The sequence below is a fragment of the Colossoma macropomum genome, unplaced genomic scaffold (genome assembly GCF_904425465.1).
Source record: "Colossoma macropomum unplaced genomic scaffold, Colossoma_macropomum, whole genome shotgun sequence".
NCBI lineage: Eukaryota > Metazoa > Chordata > Actinopteri > Characiformes > Serrasalmidae > Colossoma > Colossoma macropomum.
The window spans coordinates 52284102-52309798 of record NW_023494792.1 but is presented as its reverse complement, the minus strand read 5'-3'; the positions used below and the strand labels follow the sequence as shown (position 1 = coordinate 52309798).

At 41.7% G+C, this 25697-nt stretch overlaps 1 protein-coding gene across 3 annotated transcripts in view; it reads right to left on the bottom strand.

Annotated features, from left to right (window-relative positions):
- grip1 (glutamate receptor interacting protein 1) overlaps positions 1-25697 on the bottom strand; it is a 398944-nt gene that overhangs the window by 215470 nt on the left and 157777 nt on the right. For 2 of the 3 annotated variants that reach the window (XM_036577553.1, XM_036577555.1), the window contains exon 1: positions 17697-18122. The exons of the other annotated variant lie outside the window; for it this stretch is intronic. In XM_036577553.1, coding sequence (XP_036433446.1) covers positions 17697-17829 — 133 coding nt within the window. In that variant the 5' untranslated portion in view covers positions 17830-18122. Of the gene's footprint in view, positions 1-17696; positions 18123-25697 lie in introns of those variants that run through there. 3 annotated transcript variants of the gene reach the window in all.

Sequence of the window (25697 nt, the reverse complement as noted above, 5' to 3'; positions counted from 1 at the left end):
TCATGCCCGCCTGCACCCACCTGCGCCCGCCTACTATGGGCTGAGGTCCTTGTCTGCACTCTCCAGTGTTTAGCCTTCATAATCCCCACCACTGGAGCACAGAGTGCCCTCACAACCCCCAAGACAAGGTGAAATAGCCTCCAGACCACCACACTTCCACAACCCAGCTGCAAATACACATTTGAATGTTGGAAAGTAGAATCAAATAATTTGGGCATGTTTAGGCTGAACAAAGTCATGAAAAATAACACATCACAAAGAGCGCAGGATCACGTGATGTCACTGTCGCCAGACAAGTATCAACATTAGGTTTTATGTGCATCAACATTAAATTATTAGTTAATTTTGCTACAGAGTCAGTCAAAACGTTAATTACATTAAATCCTAATTAGATTATTGTGTCGTGCCTTGACACAAGTTGAAAAGCCAAAACATTTTTTTTGTTAAAAAGTTAGATTTTGTGCATTAGTTATTTAGTGGAGGTTATACAGGTTTATTATGTGTAAGCATCACGTGATATGTGTCTCTTCGGCACACTTGCAGCTATTTCTGTTGCCCGCCCACTTCCACAAGCAGCTAATAACTGCCCACCCCACCCCACCCCACACAACAAGCCCTAACACCCATCCGCACAAGACCGCAACCTGTTGGCTGCTTACCCACTATGACCCGCTATGACCACGGAGAGTTAAAATGAATTCAGCTGAAAAATTATTTTGCGGATCATACGGGACCTGCGGGTGAACTCACCTTGCACAGACCTCTAGTTAATACTTTAAACATCATGCTACTTATCGCACCATATAATAAAGAGATTAGGGGTGGGATCGGTACAGACCCCATGATACAATATTATGAGCCATGATGCAATTCTACTGTGATAGTTAAAGATGTCAGAAAAGCATAAGAATTGCAATGACATATTGAGACATATTGAAATTTACCTCTTGGGTGAAAATTATTCCTCCAAAAGAATTCTTTACTTTTGTTCATGTTCATCTCAATTTAATCATTTTATACAGGAGTAAAACATAATGCAAATCAAATCAACATTCAAAACTGGTTTTATCCCAATATATTTTACAACGGCTTTTCTCCAGAGCAATTTACGATAGCAGATGAGCAAAGGAGTCTGTAAAGAGTCTGATTGGTACTGAATTATTACTAAAGATATTAATATTTCAATAATAAAATTTAGATATTTAGGCCTCTGTGTATCCTGTACTGTTTTTAAAACCAAAATATTGCAATGATAAACTGCATCATTTTTTTTCTCACTCCTAAAAGAGATTCTTGGCTCACAACAGCTGCTCACTTCAGTCAGTAATTAGACAGAGCTGTTGTGGGATGCTGTGTTACTAGCTCTTTTCAGGTAGTAGTGAGACCATATTAGAGCTCCGAGTCCCCCAGCAGAGCAGACAGTGGAACAGAAATCATCAGATTCCAACTATCATAAAGAGGTCCCTACGCACTCAGTGTATCCCAAATGCAATGTGGGTGTATCAGTCTTGCCAGCAGCAAAAAAAATAGAAAAAAAAAAAAGATTAATGGAAAGAAGCCAACTGAATTGCACCATGATTTATCCAAGCTTTCATCTCCCAGCTATAATTACTCTGTAAACCTGCCTCTTTCTGGATTCACAATCAATATAATATGCCAGATTGTAAAGCTCTAGTGTGAATGTGCACTGAGAACTCACAGCAAGCACTCAAGCAACATTAACCTCTTGCAGTGCTGTCTCTTCAACACAAGATCACATATTCCCTCACTAGAGGGAGGAGGCCTAGAGGAAGGAAAGATCCTGAAGATTTAAATGTCTCACAACTTACACTGTGATGCAGCGAAGCTTCTAATTCCAAAGACTTGCTGCTTCACGCTGGTCTAAACCAGGGCATCTCATACTCCAGCGCTGTCTAATTTATCGGGTTTAAGCCTTTCTCTCTCTCTGCTCCTGAAACTGATGAGACGAAGGGAAAAGTCTTCTATGACTTGATGATTTAAATTTTGTCCTTTGTCCTCGAGACATGGCAACAATGGCCATTCAGGGCCCCACTTCACCGAAAGGAATTTTCCTGGAACAGACATGATTTCCTCAGGCATTCCCTCTCAGCCCTGTGCTAAACGCCTGGCCTATTAGGGCACTCCTAATGAGAGAAAGTGATTCTCAAATGGAGGAGAGCAGGGACGGAGGCTATTGAATGACAAAGGACTTGAAAGAAGGCACTATATTCCCAGCCAGTACTGCAAGAGATACATACAGACTCACACAAACACCTCACACATTCATATACAGGCCCACTATTCTGATCAAGAAAGTAAAATGATGCAATACATATTTGCCATTGCCTTACTGAACATAAAATAAATACATAAATGAAAATTCACCTTCTCAATGTATTAGGAATGATCGGTTGGCAAACTGCAAGACAGCATATTTGCTCTGTAATTTTAGGCACTTTTTATATACATTTTTAATAAATTCATAGGCTTCGTAGTTCATCTTCCAATGAAACATTTTGGAAAGGCTCTGCAAGGTTTGTTATCATTCAGTTAAGTCCATATTTGTTTTTTGGCCTTTTTTAAACTCTAATTACTTGGTAGATTATTGAATTACTAATACAATTTATAGTGAGAGTCGTGCAATGAACACAAGGATAATTTATTTGATGGTATATAGAATTATTGCTAAATGACATCAGACACCACCAGTCATTTTTACATTATAATATAGCCTTAACCCAGATTACTGTCAGCTCATGTTAAATGCTGCATTATACTGGCCTACTCCATGATCGCAGTGGACAGCACAAATGATATCATAAAGATGACCAAAAAAAGTGCTTAAAATTATCATATATATTGTCAGGGTCTGGGGCTGTTGAGCTAATTCTCTATGCAGTTTCACATACTGAACGCAACAGTCAGAACCCCAATATTTTAAACCTGATTCACTCACCCCTAACTAAACAATATGCATATTCTCTAAATGTTTGTGAACTAGGGATGTGCACGAGTACTCAAGGACTCAGTTAACCGTTAATCACGCTAGTAAGCAAACAATTCTGTTAAACAGCAATTTCAACAGGACAGAAATATACTTTACTGTGTATTGCAACTACGGAATATGAGTGTGGTAATGTGTGCTGCCAAGGACGTGCTGTGAAAGATGTGATTGAGAAGGCAAAGGTAGCGCAGCTTTGCCACTAATATGGCTAAATAAGTCACCCTAGCTAATGTTAGCTAGGTCCAGAGCTAGAGAAAATATCTTTTTCAGACAAACTAACATGTTGGCGCATCATCTATTTAGGGGTGGCCTTTGCACTAGGTAAAGGTAGGCAGATATCTAGGACCCCTATGAGCCATGGGACCAATGAAATCACAAATTACATATCGCTGTTGTCAGAAGAAAACCTTGTATCTCCAAAATGATAACTTTACAGGAGAAGGAAAAATCCTCCTGTAAGTCAATGGAACCAGATATTTTTCAAGTCATTTTGGGCCGTGAAATTTACACCCAATGTAAAGGACAACAGGCATTTTCATATTATGCCAAAAACTGAAAAATGACAAAAATGGAGATATAAGATTTTCTTCCGACAGCGATATATATATATATATATATATATAAGCATTATTATTTTAAACAAGCAAAATTATCTGCCAAAAAGAAAGATAATTTCACTTCGTAAAACTACTTAAAATAAATAAAATGTCTAGAAATAAGTTAATCTTATAATATTCTTAAAACAATTTCAAAATAGAAAATATTAGATACATTGACTAGATTTAAGATGATTTCACTTGCCAAGATACCCTTTCTTCTGTGTAGACGGTTGCACCACTCAGGAGCCCAGAGCCTCAACTACTTTAAAATGTGCATCCAGGGGGCCCCATTACTGTCTTGTGCCTAGAGCCCCACAGTCACTAAATCCACCCCTGCATCCATGATGTTGAGTCTCCATCAGCTTCCAGTGTTTACCTGTTAGCTGTGTTTGCTCATTAGCTCCACTGAGGCAGCCTCCATTACTCATCCAACATGAACAGCTACAGATTTCCTTCAGCTTCTTTTTAATAGTGAAATCTGTTTATAAGTGTTTTTCTCTGCATGCTGCTAATTTTTGGTGTAACAGCAGTGATACCACCAAATAAGGTAACAGCCCTACATTATTTTCATTTTTCTGTTTTTGTATTATTATTTTTATTTCCATGGTTAAATAATTATAAATTCATTACCACTTATGTGTACTTGAATATCAAAATTAGTCACAATGTACATCCCCATTGCAAACACTGGCCAAGGTCAAAGGTTTATTATGGCAAAGTCTTTTCTACAGTAGACCTGCTGAAGAGGCAGAGGACACAAGGGTGCCACGCTGCTGCACACCTGCATGTGATTCAGGGTTAAGCGCCTTGTTCAAGAACACAGCAGCAGCTGTCAGGGGAAACGCGTTTGCTCCACTCCAGTACTAAGGCAGTATTTCTAATGACACTACAGAGTTCCAGTGTATTAAAATTTGCACCTATAATATTCTATTTACCTTCATTTACTTAAATTAGACTGGGTTAGGAGTTCAGATATCAATATACACAGCAATCACAAATATATAAACATATGCATTTATGAATCATTTTCAAAAGTACAATTGAAACAAACAAACAAAGAAACAAACAAAATAATTGTAAAAAGATTTGTTTTTTAAAACAGATCAAAGGGAAAAAAGCTACCAACCTAGTAGAGCCTGCACAACTGATACTGTTCTTAAAATGGAGTGAGATCACAATTTTAATATGAGCGTAAAATACATTTTCAGGCATTAGCCAACATATTCATAACAATTTCATCTAATAACTTTGTGAGGGGGCTTTTACAGGAATTAAATGCTTCAGATGTCTGGTTCCTATCACCACCACTGTGAACGGCTCCGACTCGGCAGGTTTCTCTAGAACAGAGCACTTCACACATCAAACCAGTCTGGAAGACTTTGTTTACATCTTAAATATTTAATTATAGAGAAATTTGGAAAATTCCTCTTTAACATTTTCTTGGCAAAAAATGAAGGTACAATTGACAAAAGTGCTACCTTAGGAATAATGACACATCCTGCACATTTTAGCCCCTTGTTATAATGTCAGCCCTCATCAGCACTCAAACCATTCAGCTGTTTAAACCACCTCTGGGGCAAAAGATGCTCAAAATGTGCTTTTAACAATAGTTAAAAGAAAAAGAAAAGAAATATTGAATTAAAAAAAAAACAACTCCTCAAACCAAGGAAAGCACTTTGATGAACATGAAACTATAAAATAGCGAATAGGTTTTTTATGTTAACAAAACCTTTGCAAGTATTTTACATACTTTTCTGTAAAATAACAGTGAAAACCAGACACAACTTGGCAGATCTCGAAAGAAGGCAGAGTCACATCTGACCAGCAGTGTGTCTACAGTGCTAAGAGGAAGGGCCAATGACTGTGGGTCTTGCTGTCCCTTTTGGGAGCTTCTGAAACTCTGACCCCTGCACCACTGCTGCCCATTCGATAGAAAACAACTGTTCACTGCTTCCTTTGGATGCCTCTCTATAAGAGGACATATGTGAATCCTCTCTGCTTCTCTGCGTGGAATAACAATAGAAACAAATGAGTAATCAGCGAAGAGACACATCAAGGGAACACGGATAGAAGTAAAGCGAGTCGCGCAGCAGGAGGTGGAAAAACAGTATTAAACACATCCAGTGCCATATTCACCAGCTCTTTCATGCTCAACCTAGCAAGAGCATTGCTGTCCACTGTGCTTCAAAGCTAATTTTCATTCTAATGAACCGAGGAGTCGTAAAAAGGGCAAGAGAAAGAGAGACAAAAGGAATTAGAGAGAGGAAAGGAAGAAGAACTCAGCTTAGTCGAGAATGTAATTGTAGTCGGATGGACGCTCCATTAGTGAAGGGTTACATGACGGTGACTGAAGCAATGCTAATATCGGAGAAATAATGCTCTCTCTCAGACCTTTTAACTCCACGGAACGCACAGATCAGGCATAAAAACCATTAGTGCCGTAGAGGAGAGATAATTACAAGCAAAGCGGCAGATTAAAACATTTCATTCACGCTTAGAAAAAGCATTTTCTTTATTTTCTCAATGGGCGCAGTAATGTGCTGATACACAGGCAGTGAGAAACAGACCTGGGGAATACATGTAAATAATGCGTGTAAATAATAGGGGCCATCCAAACAGATATTAGCATAATGGAACACAGCAGCACTTTACTGGCTTTCCTTATGATGTCATTTTAAAAGCAGAAATTTCCCAAGAGGCTCTTTCCCTTTGTGCTCAGAAGGGGATCTGTTTACAATGCGCTCCACTTAGCCCTTCAGCTCCTCCACCAAGACTCAGCAGGGTAATCCTGCATAATGGAGGCCCAACTGCATCCAGCATTCTTCAGAAAGCATTTCTAACTCCGCAGGGCTAAGAGGTGTCCATTAATCTCACCCATTACAAGGTTCTGACCTATAATAATTATCACCATTTACTGTCTAATACATACTGCACCTTATAGGTCACTGAGCGAAGTGGGAGCAGTGGTGGCAAAGGTTAAAGGTCAATGAGGATACCAGACTCCTGGGAGACACCTGGGAGAGTACTGGATGCCAACTGGTCCTTTTACAGGTACACACAGCACAGGTGCACTTTGTGGTTTGCATTCAGGTACATACAAGGTGAAGCCACTCGGCCTTCCCTCTATGCACTGTAAGATGAATGTCTATGGCCATAAAGTAATATTTCTCATGTTGAAAGACGTTTCATGTGCAAATGTCCATGTAAAAGTTTTAGTTTAAGACAAATAATAATGAACTGGGCATTATGTTGTCATTTTTAAATAGGCTTTGCATCGAGTATGCAACCTAGAACTGCAGTGAATGAAGGAATGCATGTAATCTATGCCTGCAGTCACAAATTGCATGTATATAAAGCAAAATATCTGAAACCACACAAAGCACACCCCACATATGGTTTGCTTTGACTACGTTTCAGTCAGCAGGCGACTCAGACAGGTAAATGGCTAAAAGGTTGATTCAGTAACACTGGGCCTCATTCACCAATATCAAGAAGTTTTTTCTTAGGTTTGTTCTTGTGAAAGGTCCTAAGAAAAATTGTGCATCAGATTCATGACGTATTCTTAAACCGCAGAATTGTTTGCACCTTTGTAGATTCTATTCTTATCTGAGAACAAATCCCAACTAAGAAAACACTGGTGAATGTCAATCTTCTTAAATACTACGTAAGCGGGTTTTAAGAAGAAATTTGTCCTAGTTTATGTAAAAGCAAGGAGAAGTAATGTGAAGAAGTGGAAGAACACCCTGGTTAGCTGACATAACATAGTGATTCGCATAGAGAGGCTAGCAAAACATAAGCAAAAAAGCAATTCTGTTATGATAAAAAAGGAATAAAACCATTTTCAAAAGAAAAATGTATTATATTAAGAATGATCAGATGTTGTGCTTTGCGGAAAATATAAAGAACATTTGATTCTAATCCATAACAAAGAAAAAGACCTTTAAAAATCATTATTTGGCTGATGGACCATTCGCAGCACAGGAGCAACAACAAAATGGCAGTGACATTATATCTCAAACATAATAAGTTAGTGTGTGTGTGTATGTTGCACTGGTACAAGAGTTACAAGCATTGCTGTGGTTGGTAAACACTGTGTAAACTTGTTAAGGCCTCTTTATTAGACACCTTGATCGACCTTTGCAGGTGTACAGTTACAGAAATGAAGTTCATCTTTTTTCCATGCACAGTTTGCATCTTCTAGCCTTTCATCAGATCACAGAACCACTGTTGGTTGAATATTTTGGTTGGTGGACTATTTTTCAACTCAGTAGTGAAATACAAGGTTTAAAAACACTGCTACATGCTGCTACACTCAAGCTTGTTGCAAGCGCCATGTCTTGTCACTGCTGTGCTATGAATGCCCAAATAATATCTAACATCAAATAATATCAGTGGTGGTCCTATGCTGGTCCCTTTCCATTGATGGATGAGGTAGGGGACTGAAAAACTGAGCAGCAACAGTCAATAATTGTAAATCCACCAAGTGCACCTATATTGTGAGTGAAAATAAAATGATAAAATGGGCAGTGAGTGAAGATACAAGACAGGTGAACCTGATAAATAAGCAACTCCATGTAAATAAAAACCTCACGCTTTCTAATATTAACATCAGTCTCTTCAGAGCACACTCACATTTCACACTCTGTGTCAGGTTACATAAAGCTGGCCTCTGCTGCTCAGAGCCAAAGTCACCAGAATAACTATGAGAAGTCACACAGAGAGCTTGCTAGGAGTACAAACTAACAGTCTAATAAGAATCAAACCCAGGTGAGATAGCTGGCTCCAGCAACCCCCTCACCACACACCTACACACATACCAAGCCTTTGACAGGCGGGTCTCTAGTGCTTGCCTACCTGCAGAGACCAAAGCTGCAGCTGCGTTCTCCGTGTGGGCAGGGGAAACCCCAAGAGTGACTCCCAGCAGCAGTCCCTTCTACCCTTATTAAAAATGCCCTTAGGTCAGTCCAGCAAAGGCTCATCAGCAATTCTAATGCTCCTGTCTCATTCTGCCGTCTTGCTCTGTATCTCAAATATCAAACTCCTCCAAATGCAAGCTCAGTGTGGATGTCAGTGGCTCTGCTTAACCCTAGGAAATATTCTCCTGAACGAGACACTGCGTTCTCGCTATCGCTTATGAATGCGACTGAATACTAAAAAGCTTAATATTTACCAGCCCACTGAGATCCTTTACTTTATACTGTGAAAACAGAAGAAAAACAGACTTCTAGACCCAATCCCATTTCTCATTTTTACCCCTACCCCTTTTCAAGTGTCAGTTTGCCCCTTGGAACTGAGTTACAAGGGTTAATACTTGAAATCTTCCCCTATGAAATGGGACAACCCTCAAATAAAAAAAACAACATTACTTTATTAACAGGCTACTAGCGCTGCTCTGTAGGCGACCCTGCCAGTCTGCAGTGATAGCAATGGAGGGTAAAGTTCAGCAACCTCACTGCTGGGCTTTAGTTAAATTTAGGGAATCACATGCCTTCAAAGAGGGGGGATGCGACAGCCCACCCCTAATTCTTTGGTAATATGAAGCTGAAGTCAGCTATTCACCAGCTTCTTGTTCGAATTTTCCCATTCCATCTTAAATGGTGCCGCAGTTCTGATACCTAAGGAGCCAGAATGTAACTGTTGCATCATTTAAGGTGGAACGAGAAATTTAGCTAGCTACCGAGACATCAGCATACTACTAGTGATTTTTTATGCTTGTTATAAAGGAATAGAACTGTAATACACTTAAATGACATTAAAGTAAAATAATACAATGGCTATCATAATTTTAACTGAGAAAATATTCACATCCATGAGTTTCTTTGGTCGCTTTTTCCATAACACTCTGTTTGATGTGGACCTCTAAAAAACCTTAGATTGAAGGGCCATGTAGCCCTAACACTTCACCCTACCCCTCTATCTCAACAAAAAATGGGACATCTTTCCCCTAGACGTGAACGTGCAAAACTGAGGGTTAAGGGCTAAGTGGTAGGGGTGAGGGGTGAAATGGAATTAGGCCCTATTTATTTTTTCTAGAGACAAATAAATCAATCCCAATGTTCTCCAATTCAGAATTCATCCACTACCAGCATCCACTTGAACTCCAACTGTGGGTGTTGCAATCACGCTTTATTAGCGTTATGATAGCTCATAAAACAGCCTGAAATGCCAACTCAAAGGGCAAATCAGAATACATTCTTCAGACAATGATCCTGACATTTTCCAATCAGTTTGACATGCAGTACATATTGCTGGCAAGCAAACGTAAAGCTGCCATGCAAATTACTCCAGCACCAGCAAGCCCGAAAATAGTCACCATCCCATACTCATTTCACCAGCACACACCACTGGGACAGAAATATTGTCAGTCTGAGCTTAGCAGGGTTTAGCACATCCTGCATGATTTCCACAGCATAACTTTCAGTCTGCTTCAGGAGAAGAGCGGGTGTCTTAACAACAGTGACAATGTGTTAGATTTACCCTGAAAAAGCTCTAAATTTAAGCATTAGTACTGTTTTTGTGTGCGTTAGTGTGTTATCCCCTGCTGTTTGCATTTTCTTTGAATCGTGCCACACGTGCGACGCTTGGTGTCTTGTAGCATCAAAAGCTTTGGCAGAAGGGAGCAAGAGCAATTGACAGAAATCGACGGTCTGAAAGAGGCAGTGAGAAAGAGATGCAAACAGATAAAGCAAAAGAGAGTGTGTTGGTGCGGAAAGGGGAAGAGAGACATGCAGAAAATGGCTTACAGTGCTGGGAGTGTACGCAAAGGCAGCTAGCCTCTAATCACGTCACGTGATGGATCGCACTGATGGTAAAGTCAGGGGAAATTGAGTGCGAGGTAGAGGAGGGAAGAGAATAGAGAGAGGAAAGGCTTGATAAAGGGAGGTCGAGCAAGAGAAAAGGACGAGGCAGCGAGGGCAAGCGAGGGAAAAGAAAAAGGCTCTTCAGCCAAGCAAGACACTGGCGTTCGTTAAGAGTCCTTGCAGTGCACTTTGCGCTCGTAAGGCCGGCAGCAAAGAGGGGCCATTAGGGAGGAGATCCAGGCCTTGATGAAAGCTGTGATAAAGACGGCCACTGAGACATTGGCCCATTTCAGTGAGTGCTCATAGAGTCAGATACAAAGAGTGCACGTCTCGCTACTCAAGTCCGCCACTGTAAGAATGCCAGGACTATCATCAGGAAACAGTCTGCTGAAAATGAAATGACAGTGATTTATTTGATCAGGAAAGGCTTATTAGGAGTCCTGGTGTTGAAAGTCAAGAGTAATCTCTTCAAGGTTATGCTGCTCCGGCCTCTGATGAAGCGAAAAACACTACTCTTTTCAAGGTGCCTTTGGTAGCCATGTAAGGCAAGATACCGAAGCATCTTAGATCAAACTCAGATCTTTCTTTTGACTCTTGTTCTCTTTTCATATGAAAACCTTCACAAAGAGGTTAGTAGCTCTGGTCCTGGAGTTCCCTTGCCCAGCATTTTTTAGTAATCTAACACTTCTGATCACTTCTAAACTAATCAGTTAATAAAATAGCCCTTCTTAATTTGAAGTGGGTGTCAGAGGGAAACACTAAATTATGCAGAGCAGGGAAAGACCAGGATCACAAGTGGGAATCATGACAAAGAGAATAAAAAGATAATCAGTGTCTTATGCCTGGCCCACCCAACAGGATAACTGGAGGCCAATTCACCCCTTCTGACACAAGAGGTGTCTCGATTTTAGAAAGGTTTTAAAAGATTATCTGCCCAGATTATCCTGTGGTGTGGGGTGTGCATAATCTAATCTTTACCCCTCCAATCTACTCAGTTCAGTGTGGCCACCTGAATTTTGAGTTGTAAACATTAACCATGTTCAGTTTTTACAACTCAACATCCTGTTATGTTATGTACTTTACTGATTAAGGGAAATTTGTCATTTTGCTGCCTTTCAGTGTCTTGCCCAAAGATACAACCAGGTATACCTAGTCTTGGGATTTGAACTCGTGACCTTCCGCTTGCTGGCTTTTTTTTCCACTTTCACTCTAAATTCACCTATAACTATCACAGCAGCCTGCGCCTTGCTGTCATCTCCCATGGCTGTTTTGATCTAAAATCACATTTATTCATGAAAAATTCGGCAATGTTGCAGGTGTTAAGAGAAGGGACCAATGATCAGGATGGGACGCTGATTCGTGAGCATAATCTGACCGCGTGTGTGGTGTTTTGTTCTGGACAAATAGTGTAATGTGGAAGTTTTAATGACTGAAGGGAAGCTAAGGACAAAAAATTAGTGGAATCCATCATTTTGTGCGGGATCTCACGTTTTCAACATCAGTTATCAGTGTAGTTCTAGCCTACATATCTTCCATGACCTTTGTCTTCATTGCTGGGAAAGCAATGGCAAGCAATTCCTTAAAGCAATGTGAAGAAGATAAGGAACAGCAGTCTGTTCAGCTCAGATCCACAGAGAATCCCTTATTTCAGAAGCTGAGCCCTGGAGATGCCCTCGCTGATAGCAAACTGAACATTATCACCATCACCATCTAAAGGAAGAATGAGACAGATAAACTCTCAGACGGCTTCGGTGACTGCAATAAGAAAAGCATCACCGGGGAGGCTGAGGTGCTATTGGTGCAGGTTAATATGGCAACAAGCGCTTCAGGTTAAGCTGTCGTGAGGACGACTCCCACTGCTAATGTAAAAACGGGCTCCACTTCCCTGAAGGCCAGCACATATTTGGCTTATGTGGGGAAGGAGTAGCAGGACAGTTGCAGGGGGGTTGCCACTCTGTTGTCGGCCGTGATTAAGGCTTGATGTCTTCTTTGATAGCACAAACAACATGATCAGAATTCATCAAGCTCCTTTGAGGCTGAAGGCTCTATTTCGCAAAGAGAGGGATAGTGGCGGCTGGGGGGAGCCCGCTCCATCATGTCTGCAACAATGCCTGCAGCGCAGGAAAGATGATTACTGTACAGCACACCCAGAGATGGAACATCAGTTCACACCGAAAAGCAAACAGGCAGACAAGGACGAATGAGAATGGTGGAGAAGAAAAGACTGATTAGTCATTGCATTATTTAAGTTCAAGAAGATCCCGCTGCATAAGCCACATCCATGGTCCTCTCATTCGAAAGCACAGAATGAGCCAGACAGATAATGAAGAGTCTAAAAGCATAAATAAATTAGGTAATACCGATCATAAAGTGAAGCTACAGCCTACACGAAAGCTTATTTACTTTGATCACTGTGAATATTTGAAAAGCAGTCCGAGTTCAACAAAATCTTAAATTTCATCATGCTTCACATGAGCGCTACTGCCGAGAGGGGCTCTATTCAGCAGAGCAGAACATCACTTGGGAATAATTAAAGAGTGGAACAAATTCCTTTTTCGGTGTAGATGATTTATTTTAACCAATTACCTCTACAAAGCATGGTTTAGTTCAGGGTGATAATGACTACTTGAAAGGATCTGTTCACAAAAAACGGGAATAGGAGCTTGTGTTGGCAAATCAAGTCAATGAAAAAGCTGCATCAGGGAATCTGCTTTTAAGCAGCAGTGAGGAAAACCAGACTAGATGCTTAGCTTTCCTCTTTTCTTTGCACAACCAAATCCCAGAAACTGTAGCTAGTGGTTCTTTCTTCTCCCTCTATGACCCAAAGGCTTGGTTGAGGGATGTCTCTGGTCAGAGACAACAGTGCTGGTCTTAACATAAATTCAAATGTTAGAAGCATCAGGTGGCTCAGAGATGCTCTTGGAGGAAGAACTGGGCTTCATTATCACCTACCAACTGCAAGCAGCTCATTAAAACCCATCCGTCTCCAAAAACCCCAGGGCTCAAACAGCTGCCAGCATGCAACCACTGCACCCCATAAACGGTTATTCAGAGAATCTCTGCCATCAGGCGTTGACAGGTTTGGAAGAGCTGGTGGGCGACTGTAAATTTCTGTGCCATCCAATCTTATCCAAATATGTTTTAGAGGAGCAAGGCCTATGTCTATTATTTTGCACTTACAATACCAGTTGGAACTCCGTCTCCCACTGAAAATTTGATCCAATCAGAGAAAACGATTCAGGCTCTCTTTAAAGCCCAAAACACAAATTGTTTGATATTCATTTAAGCTTTCCTGCTAGGTTTTACATAACATAGTAGTGAAGCTACTGCTTTGATATGCCAGGTCTTTAGTGTGGCTCCTAGCACATCCGAGATGTCTAAGGATGTCTGAGTATTGCATTGTTCTTTTATAACACCAAACACTGTAAAGTTCTGCCAAGCAAAAAGTCTTGGCAACTATCTTGGTGACACTCTGCAACACTTTTTTCTTTACCCAAGACAGTACTGACAACTTTTGGAGTCTTTGTGAAAGAAACATCTAAGTCGAAATGTGGCCCTGAAGTCATCCGAGGTGAGCTAAACTCAAGGGGGAGGCATAGTAGAAAGATGGATTAGTGAGTTGCTGAGACAACTAGTTGAATTTCTTCTCAACCTTTTATTTTAGTAACTGTGCAAGCAGAGTCACTGGTATGCTTTAAGTCAATCACTGTTATCTTTTACCTTTTTGCACTGTATTATGGTCAATGCTAATTTTCTACAATGATTTAGAACAGGGTTTCTCAACCACTGGGCTGCAGACCACAAGTGGGCCGTAAAGCACCCACTGGTGGTCCTCGGGCCAATACTGAGGTGGCCCTGTGGTCCATAGTGAGCTATTGATGGCACTTTGCCATCCAAATCAGTGAAAATATAACTGACAAAAAAATCTAAATGCAAAATTGGCACACCAAAGCAGATTCATCAGTTTCCTGCCCCTTGCCCCTTGAAACAAAACACCCCCAAAAAAAATTCCACTTAATATGCCATCACTCTACCTGATTAATGGTATAAAACAAGCTTATATTAGCCTAATCTGTTGATCTTTTTATGTTTACTGATATGCATCATGTATCGTAGGGGCTGGTAAACAAACATAGCTGTGCTAAAAATGACATTTTTATGTAAAAAAAAAAAACTGAGTTTTGTTTTCCTGTGGGCCTTCAAGCTTTCTAGTAGTAAATTGGTGGGCCGTGAGGTATAAAAGGTTGAAAACCCCTGATCTAGAATACATTCCGAAATATATGATATTTTGATGACATTAGAAGTGCTGCCTTGAAATTGCTACAAGGTAGGTTGAGTAGCACAGTCTAACGCACCTCCTGGCAATGTTAAAAGTCATGCATCTAAATCTTATCTGAGATGTATCTAGACCCCCAGGTAAGAATTACAATAGGCCCTGAAAAAAGCAGAATTCCCTTCAGGCTAGCTGAACTGAGGCATACTTTGTACAGCTCCCCTGAGGTTACCTTCTGTCAAAACCCAAAGTAAGTTTGCTAGCCTACTTTGTAATATACCTCTCTGATAGACACCATCAGTCTAAGGACTGATCACCATTTAGTTTCATAGCTATAGTTATAAATACTAAGAAAGAAACTGAGAAACACCCTAAACAGTGACTTGATGATGTCATCTTTAACTAATGCTACAGAATCTTCACTTTTGCCACCGAAAATTAGCTACAGCACCACCATACTAGATGTACCAAAAGGCAACAATGAAAAAGAGATCAAATAAGCAAAATGGCTGCAAGGATCTTGGATTTCTGGGAGCCTCTCAGGTAGAAACAAGCACACCCACTATGCTAAATACAGCAGAGGACTATCTTATTTTAAGAGCTGTTTTGGAAGAGGATGATTTCCTTCCATCCATCATCTAAACCGCTTATCCTTCTGGGTCACGGTGGGGTGCTGGAGCCTATCCCAGCTGTCACTGGGCGGAAGGCAGGATACACCCTGGACAGGTCGCCAGTCCATCGCAGGGAAGAGGATGACTTGTTTACTTAAAAAGAAAACGAGCTACTTAGAAGTGACTCAACAACAGAAACAACGGAATGATATCTGTACATAGAAAGCTGCAAACGAGGATCACACTTATGGAAATCAGCATATGGAAAACAAATGATAAGGATGAAAAGGCACCAATCTCCTCTTTATACTCTGTTCCCTGCACTACTGTTCCTGATTTCACAGATTTATGACTGAGCATGCCTGGTCTGAGTGCTCTTTATTGTCATGGTGAAATGAATAATCTTTCAAAATCAAAAAGTGTAGATATCCCCCAAGCTGGGAGGATGGAACTGCAGACGAATGAATCCCATTAGAAAGCGACTGGCAGGGTCCTACCCAAGTAAGAGCTTGATAAATGTACAGGAATGGGCAGACTACAACCTCACCATGAATTATGCATGAGGTTGATATAAATGATGCAGGGAAGGGGGGGGGCGTTTCTAGCACAGGCAGGGGTATAAGCGGTGACCAAGTGTGACATTTCCAGGTTTTTTTGGTCACAGAAGTTAATTAGGGTGGGCTGCCGGTGCACGCTCCTGGATGCATTCAGCTAAAGCGGTAACTTCATGTTTTCAAAGTGCCGCAGCCATCTCAGAGTCCAATTACACCTTCACCGCCATATATACCAACAACATTTAGCCAAACTCAAGAGGCCCGAGTGCAAATGTGACGGCTCCATATCTGTTGGAGGTCTAAAAATACTCAGAATGCCATTTATTCCTCCACTTCCTGTATCTGACTCACTCGGACTCCAGCTGGGCCAATTAGGTGTCTAATTTTATGTTGCAGAGCAGAGCTTTTGCGATTGCACATCAAAGGGAATATCTGACTAAATGCACGCATGCAAGAGTGAGGCTACTGAGAGATCTGGTTTCCGCCGTCAGGCAAAAATGACAGTCTTAACCGTTTGCTAATGAAATATGCTTGTATTTAATTAATACTTTGCGCAAATTAAACCGAGTGTGCTGTAGAATAAAACATGACTTGAGCTGTGCAATCAATTAAGCCAGTCATCTTCGATTCAGGTCTCAAGCTAAATGATTAACAAAGAGAGTGAAAGAACAACATGGTGACTCTGCGGATTTGGGTCCTCAGTGTGAAGCATTGTTCATGCGAGGCTTTCATCTGAGACAGTGACAGCTACATCAATACAGCTGATGGCAAGGAGTGTTACGTCTTGAGTAATACTTTATCTGACTAATATCCATCCCCTCTCTGGTTTATTTCCCACACAGTGCTAGAAACAAAGTCTCAAAGCACATAAACACATACCATGGCATCAGAAATCAGGCAACTGCTTAATTCTGGAGAGTAGGAAAAATCTGATAGTGTTCCCTTGAATTTCAAAGCCTTCATCGGAGTGGTCTGTGGACTGCATACGCAATGTCTTTGTCAAAACGGTACAGAATGTTAAGTCAGCATGCCAAGAGGGCTATGGGATCATGCTTACACCTGCTCTGGCTCACTCCCGGTCAGCCTCTCTCTCCCTTTGCAAGGTGAGGAATGCGAATTGCAGACCTCCCTGTCATTTCCCTTCAAACCTTGGGGGCATGGGAGAGAAGCCTGTCTGCCACAGCACAGGTAAAAAGAGAAAACATGCTGCTGATTAGAGGTGCAAACAGAGTTGCACAGCTACACGTTGTGAAAGCACTAAGCTTGACACAATGGTAGAGTGCAGGAGATGAACACTTGGGGTGCATTCATTTGAGGGTGCTTCACAGACAAAAAGAGGTTATGGTGGAGGGCCAGGTTACTGTATTTAAAACAAGGCACTACACCTCACCTGAGAGGGGTAAAGCAGTGTCAAGCATGGTGGGGGAGGGGTGAACACAAACACCTCTAGTAAAGAACACAGAGAGAAAACAATCACACTGAGGCGGCGCAACGGCCTCCACATGGCCGGGACTGGACACAAGTGTGCTAACCACACACAGCGCACCGTTCACGAGTGAACAGCATTCACTCCCAATCAATAGAAATAAACATTAACCAATACATCCCATTCATCAGGGCAAGCACTTTTAGCTGCAGCCACACACAGACAAGTTGGGACATTATCACAGCTGCCTCATGACCTGGTCACGCTCCATAGGATTTCATGAGCCATGCATAAGCCTCTCAATTCACCCTGAAACAAAGTCCCCCCCGCCTCTGTTCTAGCTCAAGGCTAATGATTCACAGTGATGGTAAAACAATGACAGGAGCGAGAGCCCTTCCCCGTCCCTGGCTGGCTGGCAGGACCACTTACTGTGCAAGTGCTCGGAGGCATAGTAATACACATCCTCATAGCCCTCGTGGTAATCCTCCTCGGGCCGGTACTTTTTGCCCTTGCGCCTGCGGGACCTGCGGATCTGCTTGACAAAGCCAAGGAAGCGCTCCATCCCGCCGATCCACGCGCAAGACTGCAGCAGCAGAAGCAGCGACGGCGCGAGTATATTCCGCTGCACAAAGAGATGAGGAGAGAGAGAGATCTCCCGAAAAGAGAGAGAGAGAGAGAAAGGCAGGGAATGGCAGAGGAGGGGGAGGAGGGGTACAATAGCTTTCAGTCAGCCTGAGAGCAGAGGATGGGTCAAATATCAGCTCCCACGGATCTGGCCGTCTCGTCCAAGAGAATAACCCAGTGCAGCCCGGCTCTCTCAGCCCAGCCTTCAGCTCTCACTCCCTGCTGAGCAGTCCATTGTGTGTGTCAGTGCCAGAGAGGGTGTGCGCGTTGTGGAGAGCGAGGAGAGAGGGAGGGAAGTTGGGGGGGGGGTAGCACACACACACACACACACACAAACACACATACAGAGGCAGCCTTGCTCCTCTGCTCCTTCCTTCAAGGGAGGAGAGCGAGACAGAGAGGCAAAGTTCAAAGGATCCAGCAGTCAGGCGAGGAATCCCTGAGCTGCGGGTTTTTACTGCCACTCCAGTGGTCCCCCGTTGGCCCTTCCCCCACTTCCCAAAGCAAGGAGGAGATGGAAAGGTGGAGAGACGTGTATGAAGGTATTATGTGAGTGGATTAGAGTGTGGACGATACTCTGGATGACTACTCAAGATGATGCTGCCCTATCATTTGAAAGAATCCTTTGATGGAAAATCTAATTGATGCAATTTTCCCCTTACCCCAAATGCAGTAAATCAGACAAGACACGACTGGCATACTAAGTTTTTTCTTCAGTTTTGCACTGTAGATGAAGGAGAATGCTTTAGTTAAGCAATAGAACATGAAATAGAGATATGAGAGTGTGTTATCATGAATAACACTGTGTGAGAAAATGTAGGTTTAATCAGTTTCGGATGTTTATTTCACAAGAAACTGAGAAGGGAAAGTTAAACATCCAATGAGAAGTCCAATACAAAACCAACTTTTCTTCACCGTCACGGAAATGCAGAGTTAAAATGTCCCAGTCTTAGGTTAACCTTAACATCACCTTGTTCCAGACAAGAAAGCATTACACAGCCCATCTTGCTTCCTGAAACGTATTCTGTTTGTTTCTGGCTTATTTAAGTTGTTCTGCCATCACAGTAGAAATATAACTTTGTTAGGTGCAAAGCTGTTGTTACTTAGCAACCTGTCATCAGTAGAATGATGCAGTTATTGTGAAAAACGCTTCTCAAACAACCAGATTGTGTCGTTGGAACTATATAATTGTTGTATAATTACTTATTTGCTTCCATTAACGGTTAGCTACATTAGCCTTATAGCTCCAGTGCAAAACTAAAGAAGCAAATTTCAGACACCTAGGCTGGTTGACTGCACCTACACTTGGGGTAAGGGTAAATTATTAGACACTGAATTTTCACAAAAGTATTTCTCTAATTGTGGAGCACAAGAGACGATAAACACAGACATGCTGGGGCTGGTGGGTGCTGGGGTAGTTTGCCTTGCCAAACAAACAAAAGGATGAGGGGATTACAGCACCCTCCACCAACAGAAACTCCAGTCCCACCCTCAGCCCCAGCACAAGCCCCGCTTGTCTCAGGCGCTAATAGCATTAACGTTCCAGAGCGGTATGTGTTAATTGGGCCGATTTCTACCGATGACACCTCAGCTTCTGCCAGCAGTCAGGCTGCGCGTGACTGCGACCCACACGGTGAACTGGGAACGTGCCTCACATCTCCACGGGAGTGTTACGTAGACACAACAAAAAGCAGCACACGAGAGACACGCTGACAGCCAGACAGGCACGCGGTCTGCTGCTTGACATCCCTGCTGCTTTACATTTGAGGCAAGTCAGATAGGTGTGCGTTCTCCTTGACGAGAAGCGCACACCTACTGTAAAGGAAGAAAACAGGAAACAAAAGCTACCTGAATCTTAAGAACACAAACACCAGGGTTTACCTTGTCATTTCCTGACCCCATACCTGGAATATTTCTATCAACAGCTCATCCATGCTGTGACTGCAGTGTAAGACCCCGGATGTCTGTGGGTTTTGGGGGGGCAGGGTTTGCTCACATTCACAGCACAGACCAAACACAGGAGACAATGAACCAGCCTCACAAACACCTCCGCTCATGCGAGGACATGCCACCAGCTTGTTCAAGAAAGCTCATTCAAGTGGGCTCTGTGTTTTGAGGTGTACCAACACGCAGACCCATGTGGATGAGGGAGGGGGTCTCCTTTTGTTCTCTGTTTCGCTACACATATGAGCACGGAAGAGCCAGTTTAATCCCACCCTATTAGTGCTTTTTTTAAACCAGCAGCAGTGATGTTTTCACACAGCATGGATTAGCACTCTGTAAGGATAGAAGGTCAATAACATTTGCAAGAGCTGCTGTACAATTCCTCCACATGCTGCCGCTAATCCAAAAAGACAGAGATAAACAGCAAATCATGGATATACAGCGACACAAACATAACATAATAAAACAGTTAAGTAAGAACATGCAGCAAGAACTCACACTTTCACATAATTTAAGCTTTAGAAACTTAAAAATTTAGCAATTGTTTTGTTATATATTTGATTTACATTACAAGTACCTACATAAGCAATTAGATCATTAGTTACATAATTGATTACATTTACTAGGGATGCAACAAAATTCTGGCCAAAAATGGCACTTTCAAAATCTAACATTTAACAAAAAAATTCAAAATCTAATGAGAAACAGTGATAAAACTCAGTTAGTTCCCTTGGTTCCCCTGCACCAGGCAGCACTGACACATCAAAACAGTTTGAGTGGCAGCAGAAAAACAACTACCTCGCTGGTTTCTATGAGGGACATTCCACAAGAGATTTATCACCGCTGTTTATGTTGAGTATCAAGAGGAGGTACAACACTCAACAACGTCTTCACTGCTGGTGTGATACCATATTAAAACACGAAATTCTGCTCAGTAAACAGAACACAGCTAAACAACAAAAGCAGAAAGTCACTGCTAGCACAAAGCCATTTATAGCCTCAGTTTTTCAAATGATGAAAAAAACGACAGTGCAAAAGAACAAAGTATAGTAAGTAAAAAAAAAATGGTTTTAATTGGAATTCATTGTCTTGGATGATTGTTCTCTGTTGTTGAGGATGTTGGATTTTGTGGCACATGCTACAGCCTAATCATTTTAGTAAGTTTTTCTTTGTCAGCTCAGTTTGTCTTATTGAAAGCAGGTTTAATCATTAATAAAAGTGTGTTTTCTTTATTTCCAAGTGGTTTTAATGTTTAGTACACTAATTCAAAAGAATAAATAAAATTTAAATAAAAATAAAAAAAGTATTCATTTTTGGGTTTTGGCCACGTGTGTCTTGAATTTTGTTTTCTTGTTCAGCCAATTTTTTTGGTGCATCACAAATATTGACATTCAGTTAACATTCTGCTTCTGCACATCTGACTTTTTCTATCAGCAAATGATAAACATGGCAAAAATCTTTCTGCAAAATAAGACTGTACATACAATAACTTTATTAAATTAAAATTATGATAAAAAAATCTCTTCTTCTACACACAAACACAAATGTGGTGAAAGTTCACCAGATTTTCTCCAAATGTTTTAGTGAGCTATTACTGAAAAATAGCATAAAAGAATGACATGCTGGAGGTAAAACTGCAACTTCCAAGTTAAACTCCTGAAAAGGTCTGACAACTAAAAAAATACTAAAATCAAGTTGCTCTTCCATGAGTTGAGAATCTGTTCCACTCCTGAGCTGCTGCCTGGGATAATAAAAGGGAACGGCAGAAAACCTTCATGGCTGCGACATCAAATCCCTTGAAAGTTCATACAGTGCCGTCGGGAGAAACAGACTAGCTTATCCAATCTGTCTACCACCTGGTGTAATCAAGCCACTCCACAGAGCCACTGTTGATTTGAAGAAGCAGAAAAGCCAAGGAGGGGAATTGAATTAGCTGAATGGATGTGTAATTACGCAGCTCCTTTGTGGAGTGCAATGGTTACTTTTGGCACAAAGGTTACATGGAAGCGTATCTATAGCAGCAGCAAGACTCGACAAGGACTCAAAGGATGAGGTGTGTGTTGCATGAATGAAAAGAACCTTCTTCTGAGCTCTTACATGCATCATCTCTGTGTTCAGCCAAGTGTAATAACGTAATGCTGGTGTGCTTGCGAACTGTAGGAATGGTGGCGCCACTCCAGGTATGCTTCTCTCTGGAGATTGTTTCAGATAAACCACTGCAGTAGGGCATGGCTTAAAACCTTGAGTTTCTGCCAAGCTCGTCTCTCTCTCTCTCTCTCTCTCCATCTCTCTCACTCCAGTGCTCAATGCGCCTCTCTCTCCCTCCACTCTGAGCACCAGCCCAAAATATCGCCTGCATCTCATGTTCATGCTTTGGCAAAAATTACATTTCAAGTTAACGTCACAGCAGAGTCACAAAATGATTCATTTAACACAGCAGCGCAAACACTTTCTTAAAGGGAAATTGTTGGGAAACTGGCAAAAGTAATGCAGACAGAAAGCTCTGACACATTATTCAATCACTACCTAGAGAAGCTGCAGTGCCTGCTTTGCTCAGTAGTTAGAGCTACTTTGTCACACTGTGTTAACGCTACCAATGAAGTTGCATTTTTTTCCCCCATTTTGTGCAAGATTGCACCAGGGAATAACAAAAGACAGTCAACTGAGTATGAGATCCAGTTTCCAGCAAAAGACGCCATTCTATCAAAGCATGGCAGCGAGCAAATTCCTACAGCAGAATAAAACATTATGCTATCAAGCAGATATTCAGTGCAGGCGATGGCTCTCTGACAATGCAGAGGACTGCTGAGTCAAGTGCTCTAAACCTTGCACAAGTAAACAAAAGCTCTGCCACAAATACAGAGTTTGTCTTTCCATTCCCTTCTTTTGCACGGAAGGAGGCTCGGGCTTTACTAATTCATTACCAGCCCGAGCTCTCTCACTCTCTTCAGTCTCTCTGCTCTTAGTAAGCATTACAAAGTGCCCCGGTTTTCATTTCCAACTCATCTCCATTTAACTTTCCTCCTTGCGGAAAACTCGCGAGCTGCGCTGAAGTGTGTTTGTGTGAAGGTGGGAGACGTGGACATGGATAGCAAGACATTTTTGTTTTTCTTAAAATCAGACAAGCATCTCCGGGGGTTATCGGGGAGGGTTTGATTTAGCTTTCCCGTCTGTTCTTCCAGCGAATGGAGGGAGTAAAGCATTACTGATAAAGTCTGATGCAACTTCATGCAAATAGTCAGACAGTCTGCAAACACTGTAGTTGTATTTAAACACAGTTAAATAATGTGACCATCATAAGGAGCTAAGCTTGGCTAAATTATGATATTGGTCGAGGTTCTTGTGTGCCTTTCTCAGTTAGACCTGAGCAGTGAAGAAGCAAACATCCACATTTCAGAACAGATCTGCTATGGATGCTGCCTACCCAGCACAAAGCCTGTGAGTGGAATATCTCTATTTTGTGAGAAGGAGTCTGACAGTCTGAGTGACTGACGTGTGCGCACAGTCTTCTCAATTTAGCCATCATTATGACAGGCTTGACGCCTGGTTATTACAAAGAACAGCAGTCTTGCAGAATGCAGGACTGTTGGAAACAGAATGCTGACAGGGGTAATGGAAGGGTTGGCAGGTCAGACTTAGACACTGAAAAAAGTGCTCAACATTCCAAGACCTCTAGGCTGTCATTAGGTCAGTGGGAAAGAAGAAGGCTATTAAATCCATGGCCAAATCCTTTCAGATGCGCTCTGTAATAACAATGGAGTCTGAGAACTGCCTCTCAATGACTGATTCCACTGTGTTAAATTCGGAGTGCAGAGACCAGAGGTGACTGAATACTTTCTGGGATTGGGTGTTATTGACAGAACTGTAGTTGGCTGTCCATGGCCAATCACAAGTGATAGTACACGTGTCACCTCCAAGTTCAATTCATTCAGCACATGAAGTCTGTTTTAGCCTTTTATAGTACTGAGCAGTATTGATATTCAATAACATAACATTTTACGAGAATATCAGGGCAGCAGATAATATTTAAGTTTGCATTAATAAAGCTGTTGAAGCCATGCCTCCGCAGCAGTGGGTGTAGACTGTTTGTTCTGTTCTCATAAAATGATATCAAAAGGGCCCTTACACAGTAAATGTTAGATGGAAACCAGAAGGGAAACTCACTATGTATTTACTTTTATATATTTTAAACTGTTCTTTTAGAATAGTCTGAAACACATCCAGCAAACTAAACATACTGCAATTAAAGAGGAACTCCAGCCAGACTAGAAAAACCCCTTCTGATGATGTACAGAAAAACTATGACTGCTTTGGGATGGATTTCTTGGTGCAAACAGGAAGGGCTGGATAGGCTGCATATGCATGCACGCTTGGGCTGACTTTCACATGCTAAAGCATCTTTTTTCTTCTTCTTTTTTTAGCTAGCTAGCAAATGCAGAAGAAAGCCAGATAGCTAATGTTACTGCTAGGAAGCTAAAAAACACATTTCAAACAGCCTGATCCAATGATTCACACCAAAAGCAGTGTTTGAGAACTTTCCCCAAACTTTTGATACATCATCAGAAGGGTGTACTCCTAGTCTGACCACTAAGTGTCCCTTAAATAGAATTTTTGTTATCTATCAACACCAAATTCTAAAACACATTCTACGTTATGCATTATAGATAATGTTCCTAGTTCTTTGCACTGAGAAATGAGCAGTACATGGAAACCAGAGAACAATAAGTGACCATTTTTTTTTTATTATTATTATTTTTCTGTCATATAAGGTTCTGTCTTATTAGCTACAAGCTTATTAGCTTTCATTTCACTTTTGAGGACACTGACTTCGATAAACCTGCATCTGTCAAAAGCTCTGTTGCTGTATTTCTATGCTGCTCCATGGCTTTAGAAGCTGCAGGTAATTGTTATGAGAACAATGCACATACTGATAACTGCACACCGTCTGGAATGCCAGTAAGAAAAAGGAAGAAAAGAAAAAGAAACAACCAGAGAATTTACACCAGGTCTCTCTCATGCAGCTGCTCTTGTTCATTTCATGCCCGGTTGGTTTATGTTAGCAAAGAGTATGTGGCTGTCACACAGCCTTACTCAACCCAAAAACGCACTGGGCAGAATGTTCTGCTCGCTTCTCTCCACAGATGGCCTCTCTGGGCCTGGCCTCCATGGAGGAGCTCTTCAGAAGGGGAGGTGGGAGAGGCAGACAAACATGCACGCTCAATCATTCACTCAAAGGAAGGGCACCTTCCTCCATACCCTTTCACAGATGGATGACCAAGTCCACAATCAAAGTGATTATACATTACGAGCCAATAACAATTGATGGGCCTCTTGAGAACAGCTACATTCCTTGTGACCAAGTGCATACTTATTTGTAATCAAGGCAGATTTCAGCACTGCCGGCAAATATTCACAGGAATTTTCACAGTAAGGACCACCTACCTGTGGTTCTAAATATAGTGTCCTCTTGACAAACCACACAACAGTTCTGCTCCTCTGAAAGGTTGAAATTTCAATAAATGTCAATTTCAGAAGCGGGAGGTGCACATAACACAAAGACATGCTTATTTAAACAGCTGGAAGGCAGACCCCACTTAAGCATATGACTCAGGTGCTCCTCTGGTGAACTAGACTTATCAGACAAACGCCAGCACTGGATAAGACTCCCTGAAGGTTGACTCAATGAGCGTGCTCATACAAAAGAACCTGCACAACAACAAAGCCAATTCACTATCCTCAAGTAAAATAAAAGCTCAACTAATTGGGTAGGATCTCAGACGACAAATTTCAGGAAAAAAAAGAAGAGGCTTGTGGTCACTTGTTGCTGATCCCTCTCTGGATTCCGTGTGCTCCTCTTTTCCC